Below are 23,215 nucleotides of genomic sequence, written 5' to 3'. Positions count from 1 at the left end.
GTGTACGTGAGTGTGTAGGTGTGTGTAGGTGAGTGTGGAGTGTGTGGGTGAGTGTGTAGGTGAGTGTGTAGGTGAGTGTGTAGGTGAGTGTGTGTGGTGTGTAGGTGTGTGTAGGTGAGTGTGGAGTGTGTGGGTGAGTGTGTAGGTGAGTGTGTAGGTGAGTGTGTGTGGTGTGTAGGTGAGTTAAAGGTGAGTGTGTAGGTGAGTTAAAGGCGAGTGTGTAGGCGAGTGTGTAGGCGAGTGTGTAGGCGAGTGTGTAGGCGAGTGTGTAGGCGAGTGTGTAGGCGAGTGTGTAGGCGAGTGTGTAGGCGAGTGTGTAGGCGAGTGTGTAGGCGAGTGTGTAGGCGAGTGTGTAGGCGAGTGTGTAGGCGAGTGTGTAGGCGAGTGTGTAGGCGAGTGTGTAGGCGAGTGTGTAGGCGAGTGTGTAGGCGAGTGTGTAGGCGAGTGTGTAGGTGAGTGTGTAGGTCAGTGTGCAGGTGAGTGTGCAGGTGAGTGTGTAGGTGAGTGAGTGTGTAGGTGAGTGAGTGTGTAGGTGAGTGAGTGTGTAGGTGAGTGTGTAGGTGAGTAGGTGAGTGTGTAGGTGAGTAGGTGAGTGTGTAGATGAGCAGGTGAGTGTGCAGGTGAGTGTGCAGGTGAGTGTGCAGGTGAGTGTGCAGGTGAGTGTGCAGGTGAGTGTGCAGGTGAGTGTGCAGGTGAGTGTGTGTGTAGGTGAGTAGGTGAGTGTGTAGGCGAGTAGGTGGGTGAGTAGGTGAGTGTGTAGGTGAGTAGGTGAGTGTGTAGGTGAGTAGGTGAGTAGGTGGGTGAGTAGGTGAGTGTGTAGGTGAGTAGGTGGGTGAGTAGGTGAGTGTGTAGGTGAGTGTGTAGGTGAGTGTGCAGGTGAGTGTGTAGGTGAGTGTGTAGGTGAGCAGGTGAGTACCTGGATCTGTGAGATTTGCTACGTGAACGTTTCCTCTTGTGGGTCTTTTTCCTGACGCGCACACAACCACTCACCGTTACTCACCATCACTCACCATTACTCACTCACCAATCCACTCATCCACCCACCTACACACACTCACACTGACCCACTCACTGACTCACTGACCCACCCACACTCACTCTGACCCACTCACTCCCACTGACCCACCCACACACACTCTGACCCACCCACTCACACTCACCCACTCTGACCCACCCACCCACACACACTTCCACCCACCCACACTCACCCACTCTGACCCACCCACTCACACTCACCCACTCTGACCCACACACACTTTTACCCACCCACACACCCACACACACTCTGACCCACCCACACACTCACCCACACACACACACACTCTGACCCACCCACCCACATTCACTCTAACCCACCCACCCACACACCCACCCACCCACTCTGACCCACCCACTCACACTCACCCACTCTGACCCACCCACCCACTCTGACCCACCCCCCCCACTCACCCCCCCACCCACCTATCCCTGGAGCGTGACGTGGAGCGTGCCCGTGAGTGGGAGTGTTTCCCACGTGACGCCACCCTCACGGACGCCTCTCCCCCCCCATCCTCCTCCTCCTCCTCCTTCCTGTGGCTCCTCCTCCGCTCTCCGTCCCCGCGTTGATGCCGCTGGTGGTTGTGACCGCCACCACCACCACCACCACCGCCACCACCACCACCGCCCGTGGCTTTGCCGCCATTGGCACCACCACCACCGGATCTCCCGCCGGTAGAGGCCGCCGCCGCCGCCACCAGATCTCCCCGAGGCGGCTGCAGCCGGACGTCCTGTGCCGGGACAAGCGTGCCGTCTTTCTCACCGGGACGCGGAGAGGGGAGGGGGGGAGGGGAGGGGGGGAGGGGGGCGGTGTGGCCGGCACAACAACGGTGGCGGCAAGGCAGCGGCGGCGACAGCGTTAGTGGTGGCCAGCGCCGCTCCCCCACCCACCCACCACCACCACCCCTCACCGCACGCACGCCAGCCCCACACGCACCACCACCGACAGCAGCAGCAGCTGCAGCTACAGCAGCAGCTACATCTACAGCAGCAGCTACAGCAGCAGCAGCTACAGCAGCTACAGCAGCAACAGCAGCAACAGCAGCAGCTACATCTACAGCAGCAGCTACAGCAGCAGCAGCTACAGCAGCTACAGCAGCAACAGCAGCAACAGCAGCAGCTACAGCAGCAGCAGCAGCTACAGCAGCAGCAGCTACAGCAGCTACAGCAGCAGCAGCAGCAGCTGCTACAGCAGCAGCTGCTACAGCAGCAGCTGCTACAGCTACAGCAGCAGCTGCAGCAGCAGCTACAGCAGCAGCAGCTACAGCAGCAGCTCCAGCAGCAGCAGCTACAGCAGCAACAGCAACTACAGCAGCAGCTACAGCAGCAGCAGCTACAGCAGCAGCTACAGCAGCAACAGCAGCAGCTCCAGCAGCAGCTACAGCAGCTGCAGCAGCAGCTCCAGCAGCAGCTGCAGCAGCAGCTCCAGCAGCAGCTACAGCAGCTGCAGCAGCAGCAGCTCCAGCAGCAGCTACAGCAGCAACAGCAGCAGCAGCTACTACAGCAGCAGCAGCTACAGCAGCAACAGCAGCAGCAGCTACTACAGCAGCAGCTACAGCAGCAGCAGCTACAGCAGCTACAGCAGCAGCTACAGCAGCTACAGTGGGTGGCTGAGTGGGTGCCTGAGTGAGTGACTGAGTGAGTGACAGAGTGTGTGAGTGACAGAGTGTGCGAGTGGCTGAGTGTGTGAGTGGCTGTGTGTGTGAGTGGCTGAGTGTGTGAGTGACTGAGTGTGTGAGTTGGTGAGTGGGTGGCTGGGTGAGTGACCGAGTGGCTGGGTGAGTGACTGAATGGGTGACTGGGTGAGTGTATGGGTGCGCCATGAAGAAGGGATGGTGCCCGAAACGTCGGCTGTTCTACACGGGGGTGGCCCAAAAGTCAGGACACATTTATTCCAACACTGGCACGGGAAAAATTACCACGTTAATTGGCTGTTGACATCTAAACCTAAACTTGTGTCATGTCCACAACCCAACCAGTAAAAACAGTCCCCGTGTCTCCCCCCCCCCCCCGTGTCTCCTCTCCCGTGTCTCCCCCCCTCCCGTGTCTCCACCCCCCCCCCCCCCGTGTCTCCTCTCCCGTGTCTCCCCCCCCCCCCCGTGTCTCCCCCCGTGTCTCCCCTCCCGTGTCTCCCCCCCCCCCCCCCGTCTCCCCCCAGTGTCTCCCCCCCCCCCCGTGTCTCCCGCCCCGTGTCTCCCGCCCCGTGTCTCCCCCCCCCGTGTCTCCCCCCAGTGTCTCCCCCCCCCCGTGTCTCCCCCCCGTGTCTCCCCCCCGTGTCTCCCCCCCGTGTCTCCCCCCCGTGTCTCCCCCCCGTGTCTCCCCCCCCCCGTGTCTCCCCCCCCCCGTGTCTCCCCCCAGTGTCTCCCCCCCCCCCCGTGTCTCCCGCCCCGTGTCTCCCGCCCCGTGTCTCCCCCCCCCGTGTCTCCCCCCAGTGTCTCCCCCCCCCGTGTCTCCCCTCCCGTGTCTCCCCCCCCCCCCCCGTGTCTCCCCCCAGTGTCTCCCCCCCCCCGTGTCTCCCGCCCCGTGTCTCCCGCCCCGTGTCTCCCCCCCCCGTGTCTCCCCCCAGTGTCTCCCCCCCCCGTGTCTCCCCCCCCCCCCGTGTCTCCCCCCCCCCGTGTCTCCCTCCCCCCCCCCGTGTCTTCCCCCCCGTGTCTCCCCCCGTGTCTCCCCCCCCCCCCCGTGTCTCCCCCCCCCCCGTCTCCCCCCCCCCCCCGTCTCCCCCCCCCGTGTCTCCCCCTCCCCCCCCCCGTGTCTCACCTCGTGTGGTGAGCAGCTGTCACCGCGCGTGGAAGACACGGAAGCCTCCCTCCGTTCACCACCGCCACCACCGCCACCACCACCAACGTTGTTGCTGCTTCTGCTGCTGTTGCTGTTGTTGTTGCACTGACAAATTATTACACCAGATGTTAGACCGCCCTGGTAACCGTGTAGCTGATCACCATGGTAACCGTGCAGCCACCCACCCTGGTAACCATGTAGCTAATCACCCTGGTAACCGTGTAGCTAATGACAATGGTAACCGTGTAGCTAATCACCATGGTAACCGTGTAGCCAACCACCCTGGTAACCGTGTAGCTGATCACCATGGTAACCGTGTAGCTGATCACCATGGTAACCGTGTAGCCACCCACCCTGGTAACCGTGTAGCTGATCACCATGGTAACTGTGTAGCCACCCACCCTGGTAACCGTGTAGCTGATCACCATAGTAACCATGTAGCCACCCACCCTGGTATCCGTGTAGCTGATCACCATGGTAACCGTGTAGCTAATCACCATGGTAACCGTGTAGCTACCCACCCTGGTAACCGTGTAGCTGATCACCATGGTAACTGTGTAGCCACCCACCCTGGTAACCGTGTAGCTGATCACCATGGTAACCGTGTAGCCACCCACCATGGTAACGGTGTAGCTGATCACCATGGTAACCGTGTAGCTGACCACCCTGGTAACCGTGTAGCTGATCACCATGGTAACCGTGCAGCTACCCACCCTGGTAACCAGGAGGAGGAGGAGGTGGAGGAGGTGGAGGAGAGAGGTGGATGAGGTGGATGACGAGATGGAGGAGGAGGTGGAGGAGGTGGTGGAGGTGGATGACAAGATGAAGGTGGTTGATGATGAGGTGGAGGTGGAAGAGGTGGATGTCGAGGTGGAGGAGGTGGAGGGGGTGGAGGTGGTTCATGACGAGGTGGATGAGGTGGAGGAGGGGGTGGAGGTGGTGGTTGATGTCGAGGTGGAGGAGGTGGTGGAGGTGGATGACAAGGTGGAGGGGGTGGAGTGTCGTACCTCTCCACTGCGACTCCTCGCTGGGCGTGCTCCACCTACGGAGGCAGAGAAACAATCGCCATGACAACCACCGTGACAACCACCGTCACCGTGACAACCACAGTCACCGTGACAACCACAGTCACCGTGACAACCACAGTCACCGTGATATCCGTCACCGTGATATCCGTCACCATGACCACCGTCACCACGGTGACCACGGTGACAAACACCGTGACAAACACTGTCACCGTGACAACCACCGTGATTGTCACCATGACAACCAACAGAGTGGTACGGGGCGACTCAAGAGATTGAATGATTAAATTATTGATTGATTCAAGAATAATCGATTTATTGATTCAAGACTAATCGATTGATTCAATGAAGGATTGATGGATGTTGGTGACTCACCGCTGTGGTGCCTATCCCGGCCTTGAGTAGCGGAGGGGGCGGCCTGCTGCAGACGAGACACACGGAGAGAATTAGACACGGAGAGACACGGAGACACACGGAGACACACGGAGAGAATTAGACACGGAGAGACACACAGAGACACACATAGACACAGAGAGACACAGGGAGACACAGGGAGACACAGAGAGATGGATACACACGGAGACACAGGGAGACACAGAGAGACACACAGAGACACACAGAGACACACAGAATGACACAGAGAGACACAGAGAGACACACAGAGACACACAGAGACACAGAGAGACACAGAGAGACACACAGGGAGATACAGAATGACACAGAGAGACACAGAGAGACACAGAGACACAGAGAGACACAGAATGACACAGAGAGACACAGAGAGACACAGAGACACAGAGAGACACAGAATGACACAGAGAGACACAGAGAGACACAGAGAGACGGAGAGACACACGGAGACACACGGAGAGACACGGAGACACACAGAATGACACAGAGAGACACAGAGAGACGGAGAGACACGGAGACACACGGAGACACACGGAGACACACGCTGGGGGGCTGTGGGTGGTCGCTGGGATCCCCCACAGGCCCACCCCTCGGGGGAAATTGGTATGAAAGGCAGGGGAGCCAGAGGGCTCAAGCGGAACCAGTGAAGACAGAAGACCGGCAGAATAGGCCCTGGAACTCCCCTGGCTCGCTGTCCTTCTCAGAGCCGGGCAGGGCAAGCCAGAGGCACGGCCCTAACAGCCTCAGAGCCGATGCTCTTGTCAGAGCTGGTCTGGTCGGCTGGGTGCCGTGATCCGTGCTTAACCAGAGCCGGATCAGACAGCCTCCCCTAGCACTCTTAGTGGAGGAGCTGGGAGCAGGGATAGTGCCAGGGGTGTTCCCTGTTGAGAACGGGTGAAGGGGCCGTTATCCCTTCAAGTGTTGTATCCTTGCCCAAGTGTTGAAATAAACGTTGTGCCTCAAATACGTCGTCCGTGTCACGAGTGAACCCACTACATATGTATCTCTACACATGTGTGTGTGTGTGATTTTCGATTTAAAGCTTTCGTGACTGCAGGGATTAATCTTCTTGGTTCTTTCAGTAAAGCATAGTAGTAGGTTTTTACCCTTTTAAACTGGTACAAAACTGACACCTTTATTCAAGGCATCATGTTTGCAATAACCACAACACAAGTAGTCAAAAAAGCAAACAAAAAGAAGCAACTCTGATGTCACGTAGAATGGAAACAGTAAAATTATTATCACGACGTTTCGGCCCCAACGCAAGCAGCCGTCCTCAGGTGAAGACCAGGTCTGTCAGACGCTGTCTCCCCGACAGACCTGGTCTTCACCTGAGGATGGCTGCTTGCGTTGTGGCCGAAACGTCGTGAGAAATATTTTATTATGTTTTATTTTATTATTTCCATTCTACGTGACTTTACCGAAAGAACCAAGAAGATCTGTGTGTGTGTTTATAGTATGTGTCTGCTGCTATACATTTCACAGTGAGACTCCCACAGGGTTCTGTGTTAATCACCGAGTCTCCCACAGGGTTCAGTGTTAATCACTGAAACTCCCACAGGGTTCAGTGTTAATCACCGAGTCTCCCAAAGGGTTCAGTGTTAATCATTGACACTCCCACAGGGTTCAGTGTTAATCACTGAGACTCCCACAGGGTTCAGTGTTAATCACCGAGTCTCCCATAGGGTTCAGTGTTAATCACCGAGACTCCCATAGGGTTCAGTGTTAATCACCGAGTCTCCCATAGGGTTCAGTGTTAATCACTGACACTCCCATAGGGTTCAATGTTAATCACTGACACTCCCACAGGGTTCAGTGTTAATCACTGAGACTCCCATAGGGTTCAGTGTTAATCACTGAGACTCCCATAGGGTTCAATGTTAATCACTGACACTCCCATAGGGTTCAATGTTAATCACTGAGACTCCCACAGGGTTTAGTGTTAATCACAGAGTCTCCCACAGGGTTCAGTGTTAATCGCTGAGACTCCCACAGGGTTCAGTGTTAATCACCGAGACTCCCACAGGGTTCAGTGTTAATCACCGAGACTCCCACAGGGTTCAGTGTTAATCACTGACACTCCCATAGGGTTCAGTGTTAATCACTGAGCCTGTGGTAGGCCTCATCAAACCCGGGGAGGGCGGCGGGGGGGGTAACGAGTCACCCCATTGGCTGACGACGGCAAGCGGCGGGTGGTTCAGCCAATCAGCGCGCTGAAATAGGCTGGGGGGCGGGGCGAGGGTCTTGAACAGAGAGGGGGGGGGGCTGTAAAATAAATAAATAACTCCGCGCCCGCCGCCATTTTTTGTTGTTGCCTTTCAACAAAACTGAGGCGAGAAACTTAAAAAAAATATTGAACAAAAACAAACACCTCAGCGGAAATCCGAGAGCTATACCTCGTCTCCTCCTTCCTTCCCCTTCCTCCTCTCACCTGGGAGCGAAGGCCCCGCGCGGCAGAGCGCGGTTCTCCAGCCGCCTCTCTCTCCGTATCAGAATCGCCGTAGCCCGCCAGCTCCTCCATCTTTTACCTCGGTAGTGGGCGGGGGGGGGGTGGAAATACCCGGATGCTCGCGTGACGTAACGACGCACGGAGGTGGGGGTGGGAGGGCGTGTCTGCGTGGTGACGTCATGACGCACGGGTCGTCTTGGACGGGGGGAGTGGTTTGCTGGTGGGATTGCGGGATGATCGCGTGACGTAACGACGCACGGAGGTGGGGGTGGGAGGGCGTGTCTGCGTGGTGACGTCATGACGCACGGGTCGTCTTGGACGGGGGGAGTGGTTTGCTGGTGGGATTGCGGGATGATCGCGTGACGTAACGACGCACGGAGGTGGGGGTGGGAGGGCGTGTCTGCGTGGTGACGTCATGACGCACGTATCGTCTTGGACGGGGGGGATGTTTGCTGGTGGGATTGGGGGATGATCGCGTGACGTAACGACGCACGGAGGTGGGGGTGGGAGTGTCTGTGTGGTGACGTCATGACGTACGGGTGAGGGGTCTGTGTAGTGACGTCATGACATGCGGGAGAGGAGTGTGCGCGGTGACGTCATGACGTACTGGAGAAGGGGGGGTCGTCGATAAATGGGGGGGGCGAGGGAGTCCCCGGATGTTAGCGTGACGTCACGCAAAAATCACAATGGGAATGTTGAGCCGGCATGCGTGCAGGTGAATCCGATGATCTGTAAAGCGCTTTGATCAACGGGTGACCAGTCACGGGGGAGAGGGCACGGGGTGGTGAGAACGTGACGCTAGACACGTCACCACGGCGCCTGTGCCAGGCTAGGTGCATGAGGAGGAGGTCACGGGACAGACCCTGCAGGTGCCATGGGTTGACTGCTGTGCCAGGCTAGGTGCATGAGGAGGTGGTCACGGGATAGACCCTGCAGATGCCATGGGTTGACTGCTGTGCATGAGAAGGTCACCCACTCACCCACTCACAGAAAGATCCCCTGTATAGCCTTAACAGATTGTAGGGGCAAGTGCTGTTAGCGAACAGCACCGATGAAGGCTACCGGCACTGTAGCACACGAGGGGGTGGGTGGCTACCAGCACCACGACCTCCTGTAGACCAGGCGAGGTAGTCAACATCTCATCAGGGTCTGGAATCGAACCCACGACCTCCTGTAGACCAGGCGAGGTAGTCAACATCTCATCAGGGTCTGGGATCGAACCCACGACCTCCTGTAGACCAGGCGAGGTAGTCAACATCTCATCAGGGTCTGGGATCGAACCCACGACCTCCTATAGACCAGGCGAGGTAGTCAACATCTCATCAGGGTCTGGGATCGAACTCACGATCTCCTATAGACCAGGCGAGGTAGTCAACATCTCATCAGGGTCTGGGATCGAACCCACGACCTCCTGTAGACCAGGCGAGGTAGTCAACATCTCATCAGGGTCTGGGATCGAACTCACGATCTCCTGTAGACCAGGCGAGGTAGTCAACATCTCATCAGGGTCTGGGATCGAACTCACGATCTCCTATAGACCAGGCGAGGTAGTCAACATCTCATCAGGGTCTGGGATCGAACCCACGACCTCCTGTAGACCAGGCGAGGTAGTCAACATCTCATCAGGGTCTGGGATCGAACTCACGATCTCCTGTAGACCAGGCGAGGTAGTCAACATCTCATCAGGGTCTGGGATCGAACCCACGACCTCCTGTATCTTCCGTAAGAATTACATCCGGAATTATCTTCTGGAAGATGATAGAAGCCCGGTGTGGGAGGTTTACGAACGCAAACAATTCTTCTGGAAGATTCTTCTGGAAGATGGATAGAAGCCCGGTGTGGGGAGGTTTACGAACGCAAACAACTCTTCTGGAAGATTCTTCTGGAAGATGAATAAACGCCCGATGGAGGGAGGTTTACGAACGCAAACAACTCTTCTGGAAGATTATTCTGGAACATGATAGAAGCCCCGTGGGGGGAGGTTTACGAACCAAACAATTCTTCCGGAAGATTCTTCTGGAAGTTGAATAAACGCCCGGTGGGGGAGGTTTACGAACGCAAACAACTCTTCTGGAAGATTATTCTGGAAGATGAATAGAAGCCCGGTGACGGGAGGTTTACGAACGCAAACAAATATTCTGGAAGATTCTTCTCGAAGATGTAAGAAGCCCGTTGGGGGGAGGTTTACGAACGCAAACAACTCTTCTGGAAGATTCTTCTGGAAGATGAATAAACGCCCGGTGTGGGGAGGTTTACGAACACAAACAATTCTTCTGGAAGATTCTTCTGGAAGATGATAGAAGCCCGGTGTGGGAGGTTTACGAACGCAAACAACTCTTCTGGAAGATGCTTCTGGAAGATGAATAGGTGCCCGGTGAGGGAGGTTTACGAACGCAAACAACTCTTCTGGAAGATTATTCTGGAAGATGAATAGAAGCCCGGTGAGGGGAGGTTTACGAACGCAAACAACTCTTCTGGAAGATGCTTCTGGAAGATGTAAGAAGCCCGTTGGGGGGAGGTTTACGAACGCAAACAACTCTTCTGGAAGATTCTTCTGGAAGATGAATAGAAGCCTCGTGTGGGGAGGTTTACGAACGCAAACAATTCTTCTGGAAGATTCTTCTGGAAGATGATAGAAGCCCGGTGTAGGAGGTTTACGAACGCAAACAACTCTTCTGGAAGATGCTTCTGGAAGATACTATAAGCCCGGTGGGGGGAGGTTTACGAACGCAAACAACTCTTCTGGAAGATTCTTCTCGAAGATGTAAGAAGCCCGTTGGGGGGAGGTTTACGAACGCAAACAACTCTTCTGGAAGATTCTTCTGGAAGATGAATAGAAGCCTCGTGTGGGGAGGTTTACGAACGCAAACAACTCTGGAAGATTCTTCTGGAAGATGATATAAGCCCGGTGAGGGGAGGTTTACGAACGCAAACAACTCTTCTGGAAGATTCTTCTCGAAGATGATAGAAGCCCGTTGGGGGGAGATTTACGAACGCAAACAACTCCTCTGGAAGATTCTTCTGGAAGATGATAGAAGCCCGGTGGGATGAGGTTTACGAACACAAACAATTCTTCCGGAAGATTCTTCTGGAAGTTGAATAAACGCCCGGTGGGGGAGGTTTACGAACGCAAACAACTCTTCTGGAAGATTATTCTGGAAGATGAATAGAAGCCCGGTGAGGGGAGGTTTACGAACGCAAACAACTCTTCTGGAAGATTCTTCTCGAAGATACTATAAGCCCGGTGGGGGGAGGTTTACGAACGCAAACAACTCTTCTGGAAGATTCTTCTCGAAGATGTAAGAAGCCCGTTGGGGGGAGGTTTACGAACGCAAACAACTCTTCTGGAAGATTCTTCTGGAAGATGAATAAACGCCCGGTGTGGGGAGGTTTACGAACACAAACAATTCTTCTGGAAGATTCTTCTGGAAGATGATAGAAGCCCGGTGTGGGAGGTTTACGAACGCAAACAACTCTTCTGGAAGATGCTTCTGGAAGATGAATAGGTGCCCGGTGAGGGAGGTTTACGAACGCAAACAACTCTTCTGGAAGATTATTCTGGAAGATGAATAGAAGCCCGGTGAGGGGAGGTTTACGAACGCAAACAACTCTTCTGGAAGATGCTTCTGGAAGATGTAAGAAGCCCGTTGGGGGGAGGTTTACGAACGCAAACAACTCTTCTGGAAGATTCTTCTCGAAGATGTAAGAAGCCCGTTGGGGGGAGGTTTACGAACGCAAACAACTCTTCTGGAAGATGCTTCTGGAAGATACTATAAGCCCGGTGGGGGGAGGTTTACGAACGCAAACAACTCTCCTGGAAGATTCTTCTCGAAGATGTAAGAAGCCCGTTGGGGGGAGGTTTACGAACGCAAACAACTCTTCTGGAAGATTCTTCTGGAAGATGAATAGAAGCCTCGTGTGGGGAGGTTTACGAACGCAAACAACTCTGGAAGATTCTTCTGGAAGATGATATAAGCCCGGTGAGGGGAGGTTTACGAACGCAAACAACTCTTCTGGAAGATTCTTCTCGAAGATGATAGAAGCCCGTTGGGGGGAGATTTACGAACGCAAACAACTCCTCTGGAAGATTCTTCTGGAAGATGATATAAGCCCGGTGAGGGGAGGTTTACGAACGCAAACAACTCTTCTGGAAGATTCTTCTGGAAGATGATAGAAGCCCGGTGGGATGAGGTTTACGAACACAAACAATTCTTCCGGAAGATTCTTCTGGAAGTTGAATAAACGCCAGGTGGGGGGAGGTTTACGAACGCAAACAATTCTTCTGGAAGATTCTTCTGGAAGATGAATAGAAGCCCGGTGTGGGGAGGTTTACGAACGCAAACAACTCTTCTGGAAGAATCTTCTGGAAGATGAATAGAAGCCCGGTGTGGGGAGGTTTACGAACGCAAACAACTCTTCTGGAAGATTCTTCTGGAAGATGAATAGAAGCCCGGTGTGGGGAGGTTTACGAACGCAAACAACTCTTCTGGAAGATTCTTCTGGAAGATGAATAGAAGCCCGGTGTGGGGAGGTTTACGAACGCAAACAACTCTTCTGGAAGATTCTTCTGGAAGATGAATAGAAGCCCGGTGTGGGGAGGTTTACGAACGCAAACAATTCTTCCGGAAGATCGCGCAGCTTCTCTCGGTAAGTTTCTTCGCGGTCAGAGCACATTTCCGTCGTATAAAATAACAAACAAACGACACGCAAACAACAACAACTCTAATTTATTTATTGTTAGTCGACGTTGAAGACTCCAAGCGGCGACGCTAGCGGAGTTTGTCTCGAAAGGAAATCTTAAAAAATAAAAAATAAACTTCCCTCAGAGCGAGCGCGTTGGGCCTAGTCGGTTAAGGCTTCACTCGCTCCCCGAGTTGGGTTCCTGTAGGGTTCCTATAGGGTTCCGTGTTAATCAGTGGGGTTCCTATAGGGTTCCGTGTTAATCAGTGGGGTTCCTATAGGGTTCAGTGTTAATCAGTGGGGTTCCTGTAGGGTTCAGTGTTAATCAGTGGGGTTCCGTGTTAATCAGTTGGGCTCCTATAGGGTTCCGTGTTAATCAGTGGGGTTCCTATAGGGTTCAGTGTTAATCAGTGGGGTTCCTGTAGGGTTTAGTGTTAATCAGTGGGGTTCCGTGTTAATCAGTTGGGCTCCTATAGGGTTCAGTCTTAATCAGTGGGGTTCCTATAGGGTTTAGTGTTAATCAGTGGGGTTCCTATAGGGTTTAGTGTTAATCAGTGGGGTTCCTATAGGGTTCAGTGTTAATCAGTGGGGTTCCTATAGGGTTCAGTGTTAATCAGTGGGGTTCCTATAGGGTTCAGTGTTAATCAGTGGGGTTCCTATAGGGTTCAGTGTTAATCAGTGGGGTTCCTATAGGGTTCAGTGTTAATCAGTGGGGTTCCTATAGGGTTCAGTGTTAATCAGTGGGGTTCCTATAGGGTTCAGTGTTAATAAGTGGGGTTCCTATAGGGTTCCGTGTTAATCAGTGGGGTTCCTATAGGGTTCAGTGTTAATCAGTGGGGTTCCTATAGGGTTCAGTGTTAATCAGTGGGGTTCCTATAGGGTTCAGTGTTAATCAGTGGGGTTCCTATAGGGTTCAGTGTTAATCAGTGGGGTTCCTATAGGGTTCAGTGTTAATCAGTGGGGTTCCTCTAGGGTTCAGTGTTAATCAGTGGGGTTCCTCTAGGGTTCAGTGTTAATCAGTGGGGTTCCTATAGGGTTCAGTGTTAATCAGTGGGGTTCCTATAGGGTTCAGTGTTAATCAGTGGGGTTCCTATAGGGTTCAGTGTTAATCAGTGGGGTTCCTATAGGGTTCAGTGTTAATCAGTGGGGTTCCTATAGGGTTCCGTGTTAATCAGTGGGGTTCCTATAGGGTTCAGTGTTAATCAGTGGGGTTCCTATAGGGTTCAGTGTTAATCAGTGGGGTTCCTATAGGGTTCCGTGTTAATCAGTGGGGTTCCTATAGGGTTCGTGTTACTCAGTGGGGTTCCTAAAGGGTTCAGTGTTAATCAGTGGGGTTCCGTGTTAATCAGTTGGGCTCCTATAGGGTTCAGTGTTAATCAGTGGGGTTCCTATAGGGTTCAGTGTTAATCAGTGGGGTTCCGTGTTAATCAGTGGGGTTCCTATAGGGTTCCGTGTTTATCAGTTGGGCTCCTATAGGGTTCCGTGTTAATCAGTGGGGTTCCTATAGGGTTCAGTGTTAATCAGTGGGGTTCCTATAGGGTTCCGTGTTAATCAGTGGGGTTCCTATAGGGTTCCGTGTTTATCAGTTGGGCTCCTATAGGGTTCCGTGTTAATCAGTGGGGTTCCTATAGGGTTCAGTGTTAATCAGTGGGGTTCCGTGTTAATCAGTTGGGCTCCTATAGGGTTCAGTGTTGATCAGTGGGGTTCCTATAGGGTTCGGTGTTAATCAGTGGGGTTCCTATAGGGTTCAGTGTTAATCAGTGGGGTTCCGTGTTAATCAGTTGGGCTCCTATAGGGTTCAGTGTTAATCAGTGGGGTTCCGTGTTAATCAGTAGGGCTCCTATAGGGTTCAGTGTTAATCAGTGGGGTTCCGTGTTAATCAGTGGGGTTCCTGTAGGGTTCCTATAGGGTTCCGTGCTAATCAGTGGGGTTCCTATAGGGTTCTGTGTTAATCAGTGGGGTTCCGTGTTAATCAGTAGGGTTCCTATAGGGTTCTGTGTTAATCAGTGGGGTTCCGTGTTAATCAGTGGGGTTCCTATAGGGTTCAGTGTTAATCAGTGGGGTTCCTATAGGGTTCCTATAGGGTTCAGTGTTAATCAGTGGGGTTCCTATAGGGTTCAGTGTTAATCAGTGGGGTTCCTATAGGGTTCAGTGTTAATCAGTGGGGTTCCTATAGGGTTCCTATAGGTTTCAGTGTTAATCAGTGGGGTTCCTATAGGGTTCATTGTTAATCAGTGGGGTTCCTGTAGGGTTCCTATAGGGTTCAGTGTTAATCACTGACACTCCCACAGGGTTCAGTGTTAATCACCGAGACTCCCACAGGGTTCAGTGTTAATCACTGAGACTCCCACAGGGTTCAGTGTTAATCACCGAGACTCCCACAGGGTGCAGTGTTAATCACCAAGACTCCCACAGGGTTCAGTGTTAATCACTGAGACTCCCACAGGGTGCAGTGTTAATCACTGAGACTCCCACAGGGTTCAGTGTTAATCACCAAGACTCCCACAGGGTTCAGTGTTAATCACTGAGACTCCCACAGGGTTCAGTGTTAATCACCGAGACTCCCACAGGGTTCAGTGTTAATCACTGAGACTCCCACAGGGTTCAGTGTTAATCACCAAGACTCCCACAGGGTGCAGTGTTAATCACTGAGACTCCCACAGGGTTCAGTGTTAATCACCAAGACTCCCACAGGGTTCAGAGTTAATCACCGAGTCTCCCACAGGGTTCAGTGTTAATCACCGAGTCTCCCACAGGGTGCAGTGTTAATCACTGAGACTCCCACAGGGTTCAGAGTTAATCACTGAGACTCCCACAGGGTTCAGAGTTAATCACTGAGACTCCCACAGGGTTCAGTGTTAATCACTGGGACTCCCACAGGGTTCAGAGTTAATCATTGAGACTCCCACAGGGTTCAGTGTTAATCACTGAGACTCCCACAGGGTTCAGTGTTAATCACTGGGACTCCCACAGGGTTCAGTGTTAATCACTGAGACTCCCACAGGGTTCAGTGTTAATCACCGAGTTTCTCTCTCCCCACTCCCTAAGAAAATGCCGGACAGAGGCCGAACAGAGCTGACGGTCCGACGGAGGTCGCACTCCTCCGTCAAACGCAAGCGGTCATCGTCGTCGTCGTCATCGTCGTCGTCGTCATCGTCATCGTCGTCATCATCGTCATCATCGTCGTCGTCGACGGAAAGAAAGTCTCGCAAGAGGCGAAAGAACTCCAAGGCGGCTGCTGCTTCTGCTGCTGCTGCTGCGACCTCCGGCGAGGGGAGACGGAAGCTGGAGGAGAAGCGGAGAAAGGAGAAGCAGGAGGAGCAGGAGGAGGAGAGAAGGAGGAAGAAGAAGAGGAGGAGGAGGAAGAGGCGCAAACTCAAGAAGGAGGCCAAGAGGGAGAGGCGGAGGGAGCGCAGGCGCTTGAGGAAGGGGGGGAGCGGTGGCGGTGACGTCGTCCCCCTCGCCGCTGCTGCTGCTGCTGTTGTTGTTGCTGGTGGTGGTGGTGGCGGTGGTGGCGGTGGTGGTGGCGGTGCTGGTGGTGATGGTGGTCGTGGCGACGACGATGACGTGGTGCCTGGACCCAGCCTCAACGAGCAGTTACTGCCAGGTCCCGAGTTTTGAGCGCACTGCACGCACTGTACGCATTGTACGCACTGTACGCACTGTACACACTGTTCCCGGCGTGGGTACTGTGCCCGGTGCGCACTGTACGCACCACATGCACAGCGCACACTGCACGCACATGCACTGTACACACCACGCACTGTACACAATACACTGTACACACCATGTACTGCACACACCGCACACTGTACACAATACACTGCACACACAATGCACTGTACACACCGTGCGCTGTACACACTGCACACCGCACGCACTGTACACGCCACACTACACGCCACGGACTGTACACACCGCACTGTACACACTGTACACACTACACACTGTGCACACAGTGCACACACTGCGCAAACTGTACGCGCGCCCCGCGCACCAGCAGTGGCAGGAGGCTTCTCACCACGACGCTGGTGGAGCGGTCAGCGTCTCCAGCGTCTCCAAGGTCCACGCTGGAGACGCTGCGAACCCGGCGACCCGAGTTCGATCCCCGCTCACGGCCAACGCCGACAGTGGCGATGGTCTGAACCGGTCCTGGGCCTCCCCTAGGTCCACTCGGCCTCAAATGAGTAGCTGGTGTAGCGGTGTGTAGTGAACATCGCTAGCACTGGGGAGACAAAGGCGGCCGGGCGTGGTGCTGGTAGCCTTCATCAGCGCTGCTGCTACTCGCTACTAACAGCACTTGCCCCGTAAGTCTGTTACAGGCTACACGGGGGAGCTTTGTTTTTTCTTATCTTTCTGTATCTCACCAAGTCTCCATGTGTGTCTCTGTGTCTCTCTGTGGGGTGTTCCTCCCTGTGTGTCTGTGTTGTGTGTGTCTCTGTGTGTGTGTGTCTCTGTCTCTGTGTGTGTGTGTGTCTCTGTGTGTGTGTGTCTCTGTGTCTCTCTGTGGGGTGTTCTTCCCTGTGTCTCTGTGTGTGTGTGGTGTCGCTGTGTGTGCCTCTGTGTCCCCCCCCACATCTTCCCCGCGTCTCCCCGTGTCTCCCCCGCGTCTCCCCGCGTCTCCCCGTGTCTCCCCGTGTCTCCCCGTGTCTCCACCGTGTCTCCCCGTGTCTCCCCGTGTCTCCCCCGCGTCTCCCCGCGTCTCCCCGCGTCTCCCCGTGTCTCCCCGCGTCTCCCCGTGTCTCCCCCGCGTCTCCCCGTGTCTCCCCGCGTCTCCCCGTGTCTCCCCCGCGTCTCCACGTGTCTCCACCGCGTCTCCCCTGTGTCTCCCCCGTGTCTCCCCCGTGTCTCCCCCGCGTCTCCCCGTGTCTCCCCGTGTCTCCCCGTGTCTCCACCGTGTCTCCGCGTGTCTCCCCGTGTCTCCACGTGTCTCCACCGTGTCTCCACCGTGTCTCCACCGTGTCTCCCCCGTGTCTCCCCCGTGTCTCCCCCGTGTCTCCCCCGTGTCTCCCCCGTGTCTCCCCCGTGTCTCCCCCGCGTCTTTCCGCGTCTCCCCGCGTCTCCCCGCGTCTCCCCGCGTCTCCCCGCGTCTCCCCGCGTCTCCCCGTGTCTCCCCGTGTCTCCCCGTGTCTCCCCGCGTCTCCCCGCGTCTCCCCGTGTCTCCCCGTGTCTCCCCGTGTCTCCCCGCGTTTCCCCGTGTCTCCCCCGCGTCTCCACCGTGTCTCCCCCGCGTCTCCCCCGTGTCTCCCCCGTGTCTCCCCGTGCCTCCCCCATCTCTCCCGCGTCTCCCGTGTCTCCACCGTGTCATCCCTGTGTCTCCCCAAATCTCCCCGTGTCTCCCGTGTCTCCCCGTGTTTCCCCCGTGTCTCCCCCGCGTCTCCCCCGTGTCTCCCGTGTCTCCCCAAATCTCCCCGTGTCTCCCCCGCATCTCCCGTGTCTCTCCCGTGTCTCCCCAAATCTCCCCGTGTCTCCCCCGCATCTCCCGTGTCTCCCCCAAATCTCCCCGTGTCCCCCGTGTCTCCCCGTGTCTCTGTCCACGTGCAGGCGTTTCCCCGTGTCTCCCCCCACGCCCCCCCCCCGCGTCTCCCCCGTGACGTCTCCCCCCCTCGCGTAGACCCTCCCACGGGGCCCCGTGTCTCCGTGAGGCCTCTGACACAGGCCCAGTTCCAGAAGCTGCAGAACCACGTGCGCAGAGAGACCGACCCCATCACCGGACGCACACGGTAACCATGGCAACCCCCTCGCGATGGGGGGGGGTGGGGGTGGGAGCACGGTAACCACGGTAACCCCCTCGCGATGGGGGGTGGGTCACCGTAACGACGGCAACCCCGTAGTTACCGGGGATGCTGCTGCTCGCTAGCTAACAGCACTTGCCCCTGCAGCCCTGCTGGAGGCTACCTGGGGGAGCTTTGTCTGTGTGCGTGGTGTGTGTAGTACATAGACACTGCTGCTGCTACTTGCTAGCTAACAGCACTTGCCCCTACAGCCCTGCTAGAGGATACCTGGGGTACCTTTGTCTGTGTGCGTGGTGTGTGTAGTACATAGACACTGCTGCTGCTACTCGCCAGCTAACAGCACTTGCCCCTGCAGCCCTGCTAGAGGCTACCTGGGGGAGCTTCGTATCTTTGTAGCGAACGTCTGTTTGAACGTCTGTTGAACGTCTGTTTGAACGTCTCAGGGTGGTGAGAGGAGACGGTGAGATTCTGGAGGAGATTGTGACCAGGAAGAAACACCACGACATTAATAAGGTGAGGCTCACTTCCACAGGGTTCAGTGTTCATCACTGAGACTCCCACAGGGTTCAGTGTTAATCACTGAGACTCCCACAGGGTTCAGTGTTAATCACTGACACTCCCACAGGGTTCAGTGTTAATCACTGAGACTCCCACAGGGTTCAGTGTTAATCACTGAGACTCCCACAGGGTTCAGTGTTAATCACTGAGACTCCCACAGGGTTCAGTGTTAATCACTGAGACTCCCACAGGGTTCAGTGTTCATCACTGAGACTCCCACAGGGTTCAGTGTTAATCACTGAGACTCCCACAGGGTTCAGTGTTAATCACTGAGACTCCCACAGGGTTCAGTGTTAATCACTGACACTCCCACAGGGTTCAGTGTTAATCACTGAGACTCCCACAGGGTTCGGTGTTAATCACTGAGACTCCCACAGGGTTCAGTGTTAATCACTGAGACTCCCACAGGGTTCAGTGTTAATCACTGAGACTCCCACAGGGTTCAGTGTTAAACACAGAGACTCCCACAGGGTTCAGTGTTAATCACTGAGACTCCCACAGGGTTCAGTGTTAATCACTGACACTCCCACAGGGTTCAGTGTTAATCACAGAGACTCCCACAGGGTTCAGTGTTAATCACTGAGACTCCCACAGGGTTCAGTGTTAATCACTGAGACTCCCACAGGGTTCAGTGTTAATCACTGACACTCCCACAGGGTTCAGTGTTAAACACTGAGACTCCCACAGGGTTCAGTGTTAATCACTGAGACTCTCACAGGGTTCAGTGTTAATCACTGAGACTCCCACAGGGTTCAGTGTTAAACACTGACACTCCCACAGGGTTCAGTGTTAATCACAGAGACTCCCACAGGGTTCAGTGTTAATCACTGAGTCTCCCACAGGGTTCAGTGTTAATCACTGACACTCCCACAGGGTTCAGTGTTAATCACAGAGACTCCCACAGGGTTCAGTGTTAATCACTGAGACTCCCACAGGGTTCAGTGTTAATCACTGAGACTCCCACAGGGTTCAGTGTTAATCACTGAGACTCCCACAGGGTTCAGTGTTAATCAGTGAGACTCCCACAGGGTTCAGTGTTAATCACCGAGACTCCCATAGGGTTCAGTGTTAATCAGTGAGACTCCCACAGGGTTCAGTGTTAATCACCGAGACTCCCATAGGGTTCAGTGTTAATCAGTGAGACTCCCATAGGGTTCAGTGTTAATCAGTGAGACTCCCACAGGGTTCAGTGTTAATCACAGAGACTCCCACAGGGTTCAGTGTTAATCAGTGAGACTCCCACAGGGTTCGGTGTTAATCACTGAGACTCCCACAGGGTTCAGTGTTAATCAGTGAGACTCCCACAGGGTTCGGTGTTAATCACTGAGACTCCCACAGGGTTCAGTGTTAATCAGTGAGACTCCCACAGGGTTCAGTGTTAATCACCGAGACTCCCATAGGGTTCAGTGTTAATCAGTGAGACTCCCACAGGGTTCAGTGTTAATCACAGAGACTCCCACAGGGTTCAGTGTTAATCACAGAGACTCCCATAGGGTTCAGTGTTAATCACCGAGACTCCCACAGGGTTCAGTGTTAATCACAGAGACTCCCATAGGGTTCAGTGTTAATCACCGAGACTCCCATAGGGTTCAGTGTTAATCACAGAGACTCCCATAGGGTTCAGTGTTAATCAGTGAGACTCCCACAGGGTTCAGTGTTAATCACTGAGACTCCCACAGGGTTCAGTGTTAATCAGTGAGACTCCCACAGGGTTCAGTGTTAATCACAGAGACTCCCACAGGGTTCAGTATTAATCACCGAGACTCCCACAGGGTTCAGTGTTAATCAGTGAGACTCCCACAGGGTTCAGTGTTAATCACAGAGACTCCCACAGGGTTTAGTGTTAATCACTGAGACTCCCACAGGGTTCAGTGTTAATCACTGAGACTCCCATAGGGTTCAGTGTTAATCACCGAGACCCCCACAGGGTTCAGTGTTAATCACCGAGTCTCTCTCCCTGTGTGTTGCTGATGTTACAGATGGCCACAAAGAGGGATGGAGACGCTTTCCAGGCTAAACTGGGGCTCAGCAGGCGGTGATGAAGACACGCGGAGACTCACCCACTCACCAACTCACTCACCAACCCACTCACCCACTCACTCACCCACCAACCCACTCACTCACACACTCACTCACCACTTACTCACTCACCCACCAGCCCACTCACTCACTCACCCACTCACCAACCCACTCACTCACCAACCCACTCACCCACTCACCAACCCACTCACTCACTCACCCACCGACCCACTCACAAACCCACTCACAAACTCACTCACCAACTCACTCACCAACTCACTCACCCACTCACCTACTCACTCACCCACCTACTCACTCACCCACTCAGCTACTCACCCACCCACCCACTCACACAATCACTCACCCACCCACCTATTCACCGACCTACCCACTCACTCACCCACCTACTCACCCGACCCACTCACCGACCCACTCACCGACCCACTCACTCACCCACCCATTCACCCACTGACCCACCGACCCACCGACCCACTCACCAACTCACCCAACCACTCACCCACCCACCCACACGTGTGAGAGAGACAGAGACTCGGACGCGGATGTACCAGTCTCTGGGTTTTATTTTGGTGGTGGCAGTAGTGGTGCTGGTGGTAGTTGTGGCGGCGGTGGTGGTGAGTGTCTGTGTGTGTCTGAATGTCTGTGTGTGTGTCTGTGTGTGAATGTACGTGTGTCTGTGTGAATGTATGTCTGTCTGTGTGTGAGTGTATCTGTGTGAGTGTGTCTGTGTCTGTCTGTCTGTGTGAGTGAATGTATGTATGTCTGTGTGAGTGAATGTATGTATGTGTGAGTGTCTGTGTGTGTGTCTGTGTGCGTGTCTGTGTGTGTCTGTGTGCGTGTCTGTGTGAGTGAATGTATGTGTCTGTGTGAGTGTCTGTGTACGTGAATGTATGTGTGTCTGTGTGTGTCTGTGCGTGTGTGTCTGTGGGGAGCGGTGGGTGTAGTGGTTAGCGCTACGCTGCGCTACGAACCCGGTGACCCGAGCTCAATTCCCGCTCACGACCAACACCACCAGCGACGATTATCTGAACCGGTCCTGGGCCTTCCCTAGGTCGACTCAGCCTCAAATGAGTACCTGGTGTAGTAGCGGTGGTGTAGTAGTGAACATCGCCACTGGAGGAGAGACAAAGGCGGCCGGGCGTGGTGCTGTCTGCCCACCCTCTCTGTGTGTGTAGCCACAGTGCCGGTAGCCTTCATAGGCGCTGCTGGTACTCGCTCGCTAACAGCACTTGCCCCTGCAGCCCTGCTAGAGGCTACCTGGGGGAGCTTTGTCTGTGTGTGGGTAGCAGGTCGGTTTGTGTTTGTAATTAAAACTCGGGACGTTGGTAAATGGTCGTGGTTCACCGACTTCCATGCTGTGGTGGGTGGTGAGTGGGTGGGTGGGTGGTGAGTGGGTGGGTGGGTGGTGAGTGGGTGGGTGGGTGGTGAGTGGGTGGGTGGGTGAGTTGGTGGGTGGGTGAGTGGGTGGATGAGTGGTGAGTGGGTGGGTGAGTTGGTGAGAGGGTGAGTGGTTGGGTGAGTTGGTGGGTCAATGGGCAGATGAGTGAGTTGGTGGGTTGTTGAGTGGATGAGTGATTGTGTGGGTGGGCAAGTGGGTGGGTCAATGGGTAGATGAGTAAGTGGGTGGGTGGGTGTGTGTGAGTGTGGGTTGGCAGATGAGTGAGTGGGTTCGTGGATGAGTTGGTGAGTGATTGGGTGGGTTGGTGAGTGGGTGGGTCAATGAGTTGGTGAGTGGGTGGTTGATATCGTGGGTGAGTGTGTGTGGGTTGGTGAGTGAATGGGTGGGTGGTTGAGTTGGTGAGTGTGTGGGTGAGTTAGTGGGTGGGTGAGTGTGTGGGTTGGTAGATGAGTGAGTGGATGAGTTGGTGAGTGAATGGGTGGGTGGATGAGTGATTGTGTGAGTGAATGGGTGTGTAAGTGAGTGAGTGAGTGAATAAGTGAGTGTGTGTGTGAGTGAATGGGTGTGTGAGTGAATGGGTGTGTGAGTGTGTGAGTGAATGGGTGTGTGAGTAAGTAAGTGAGTGTGTGGGTGAATGGGTGTGTGAGTGAATGGGTGAGTGAGTAAGTTGGTGAGTGAGTTGGTGAGTGGGTGAGTGAGTAAGTGGGTGAATGTGTGAGGGGTTCGGGGTGACAATGGTCGTGGTGGAGTCCCAGCACTGCGGCCTGGTGCCCCGGGGAGCCTCGGTCTCGCCTGGCTCGCCCGGGGCTCAAAGGCGTGGGAGGGGGGCTGCTTCGGGCTCAGTGGCCCATACATCTCATTAACATAACCACGCCCACACGCAGCGAAAATCCGCATAGGCACGCCCACACATCTCATTAACATAACCACGCCCGCACATCTCATTAACATAACCACGCCCACATAGCGAGACTGCATAGACACGCCCACACCCTCATTAACATAACCACGCCCCCACCAAGTGAAAATCAACAGGCACGCCTACTCATCTCATTAACATAACCACGCCCACATCTCATTAACATAACCACGCCCACACGTAGCGAGA

The 23,215-nt window shown here is 54.6% G+C and overlaps 1 protein-coding gene across 1 annotated transcript; it reads left to right on the top strand.

Moving 5' to 3' along the window:
- The first annotated feature begins 12,290 nt into the window (after positions 1–12,290).
- ARL6IP4 (ARF like GTPase 6 interacting protein 4) lies at positions 12,291–22,038 on the top strand. The gene is made up of 5 exons (XM_078885792.1): positions 12,291–12,345; positions 15,427–15,985; positions 17,993–18,101; positions 18,557–18,626; positions 20,651–22,038. Exons 2-5 carry the CDS (start codon positions 15,430–15,432, stop codon positions 20,708–20,710), a joined length of 795 nt encoding a protein of 264 aa, XP_078741918.1. The 5' UTR covers positions 12,291–12,345; positions 15,427–15,429; the 3' UTR covers positions 20,711–22,038.
- Positions 22,039–23,215: the final 1,177 nt, after the last annotated feature.

Source organism: Lampetra fluviatilis, unplaced genomic scaffold (assembly GCF_964198595.1).
Source record: "Lampetra fluviatilis unplaced genomic scaffold, kcLamFluv1.1 SCAFFOLD_323, whole genome shotgun sequence".
Lineage (NCBI taxonomy): Eukaryota > Metazoa > Chordata > Hyperoartia > Petromyzontiformes > Petromyzontidae > Lampetra > Lampetra fluviatilis.
The sequence above is the reverse complement of the archived record's forward strand: the minus strand, read 5'-3'. Positions and strand labels throughout refer to the sequence as shown.

Bases quoted from the DNA above. Each gene is read 5' to 3' on its own strand.
- ARL6IP4 (XM_078885792.1), top strand. From the start codon at position 15,430: ATGCCGGACAGAGGCCGAACAGAGCTGACGGTCCGACGGAGGTCGCAC. The intron at 15,986-17,992 runs GTCCCGAGTTTT...CCCCTCGCGTAG, and splicing joins CAACGAGCAGTTACTGCCAG to ACCCTCCCACGGGGCCCCGT. The intron at 18,627-20,650 runs GTGAGGCTCACT...CTGATGTTACAG, and splicing joins AACACCACGACATTAATAAG to ATGGCCACAAAGAGGGATGG.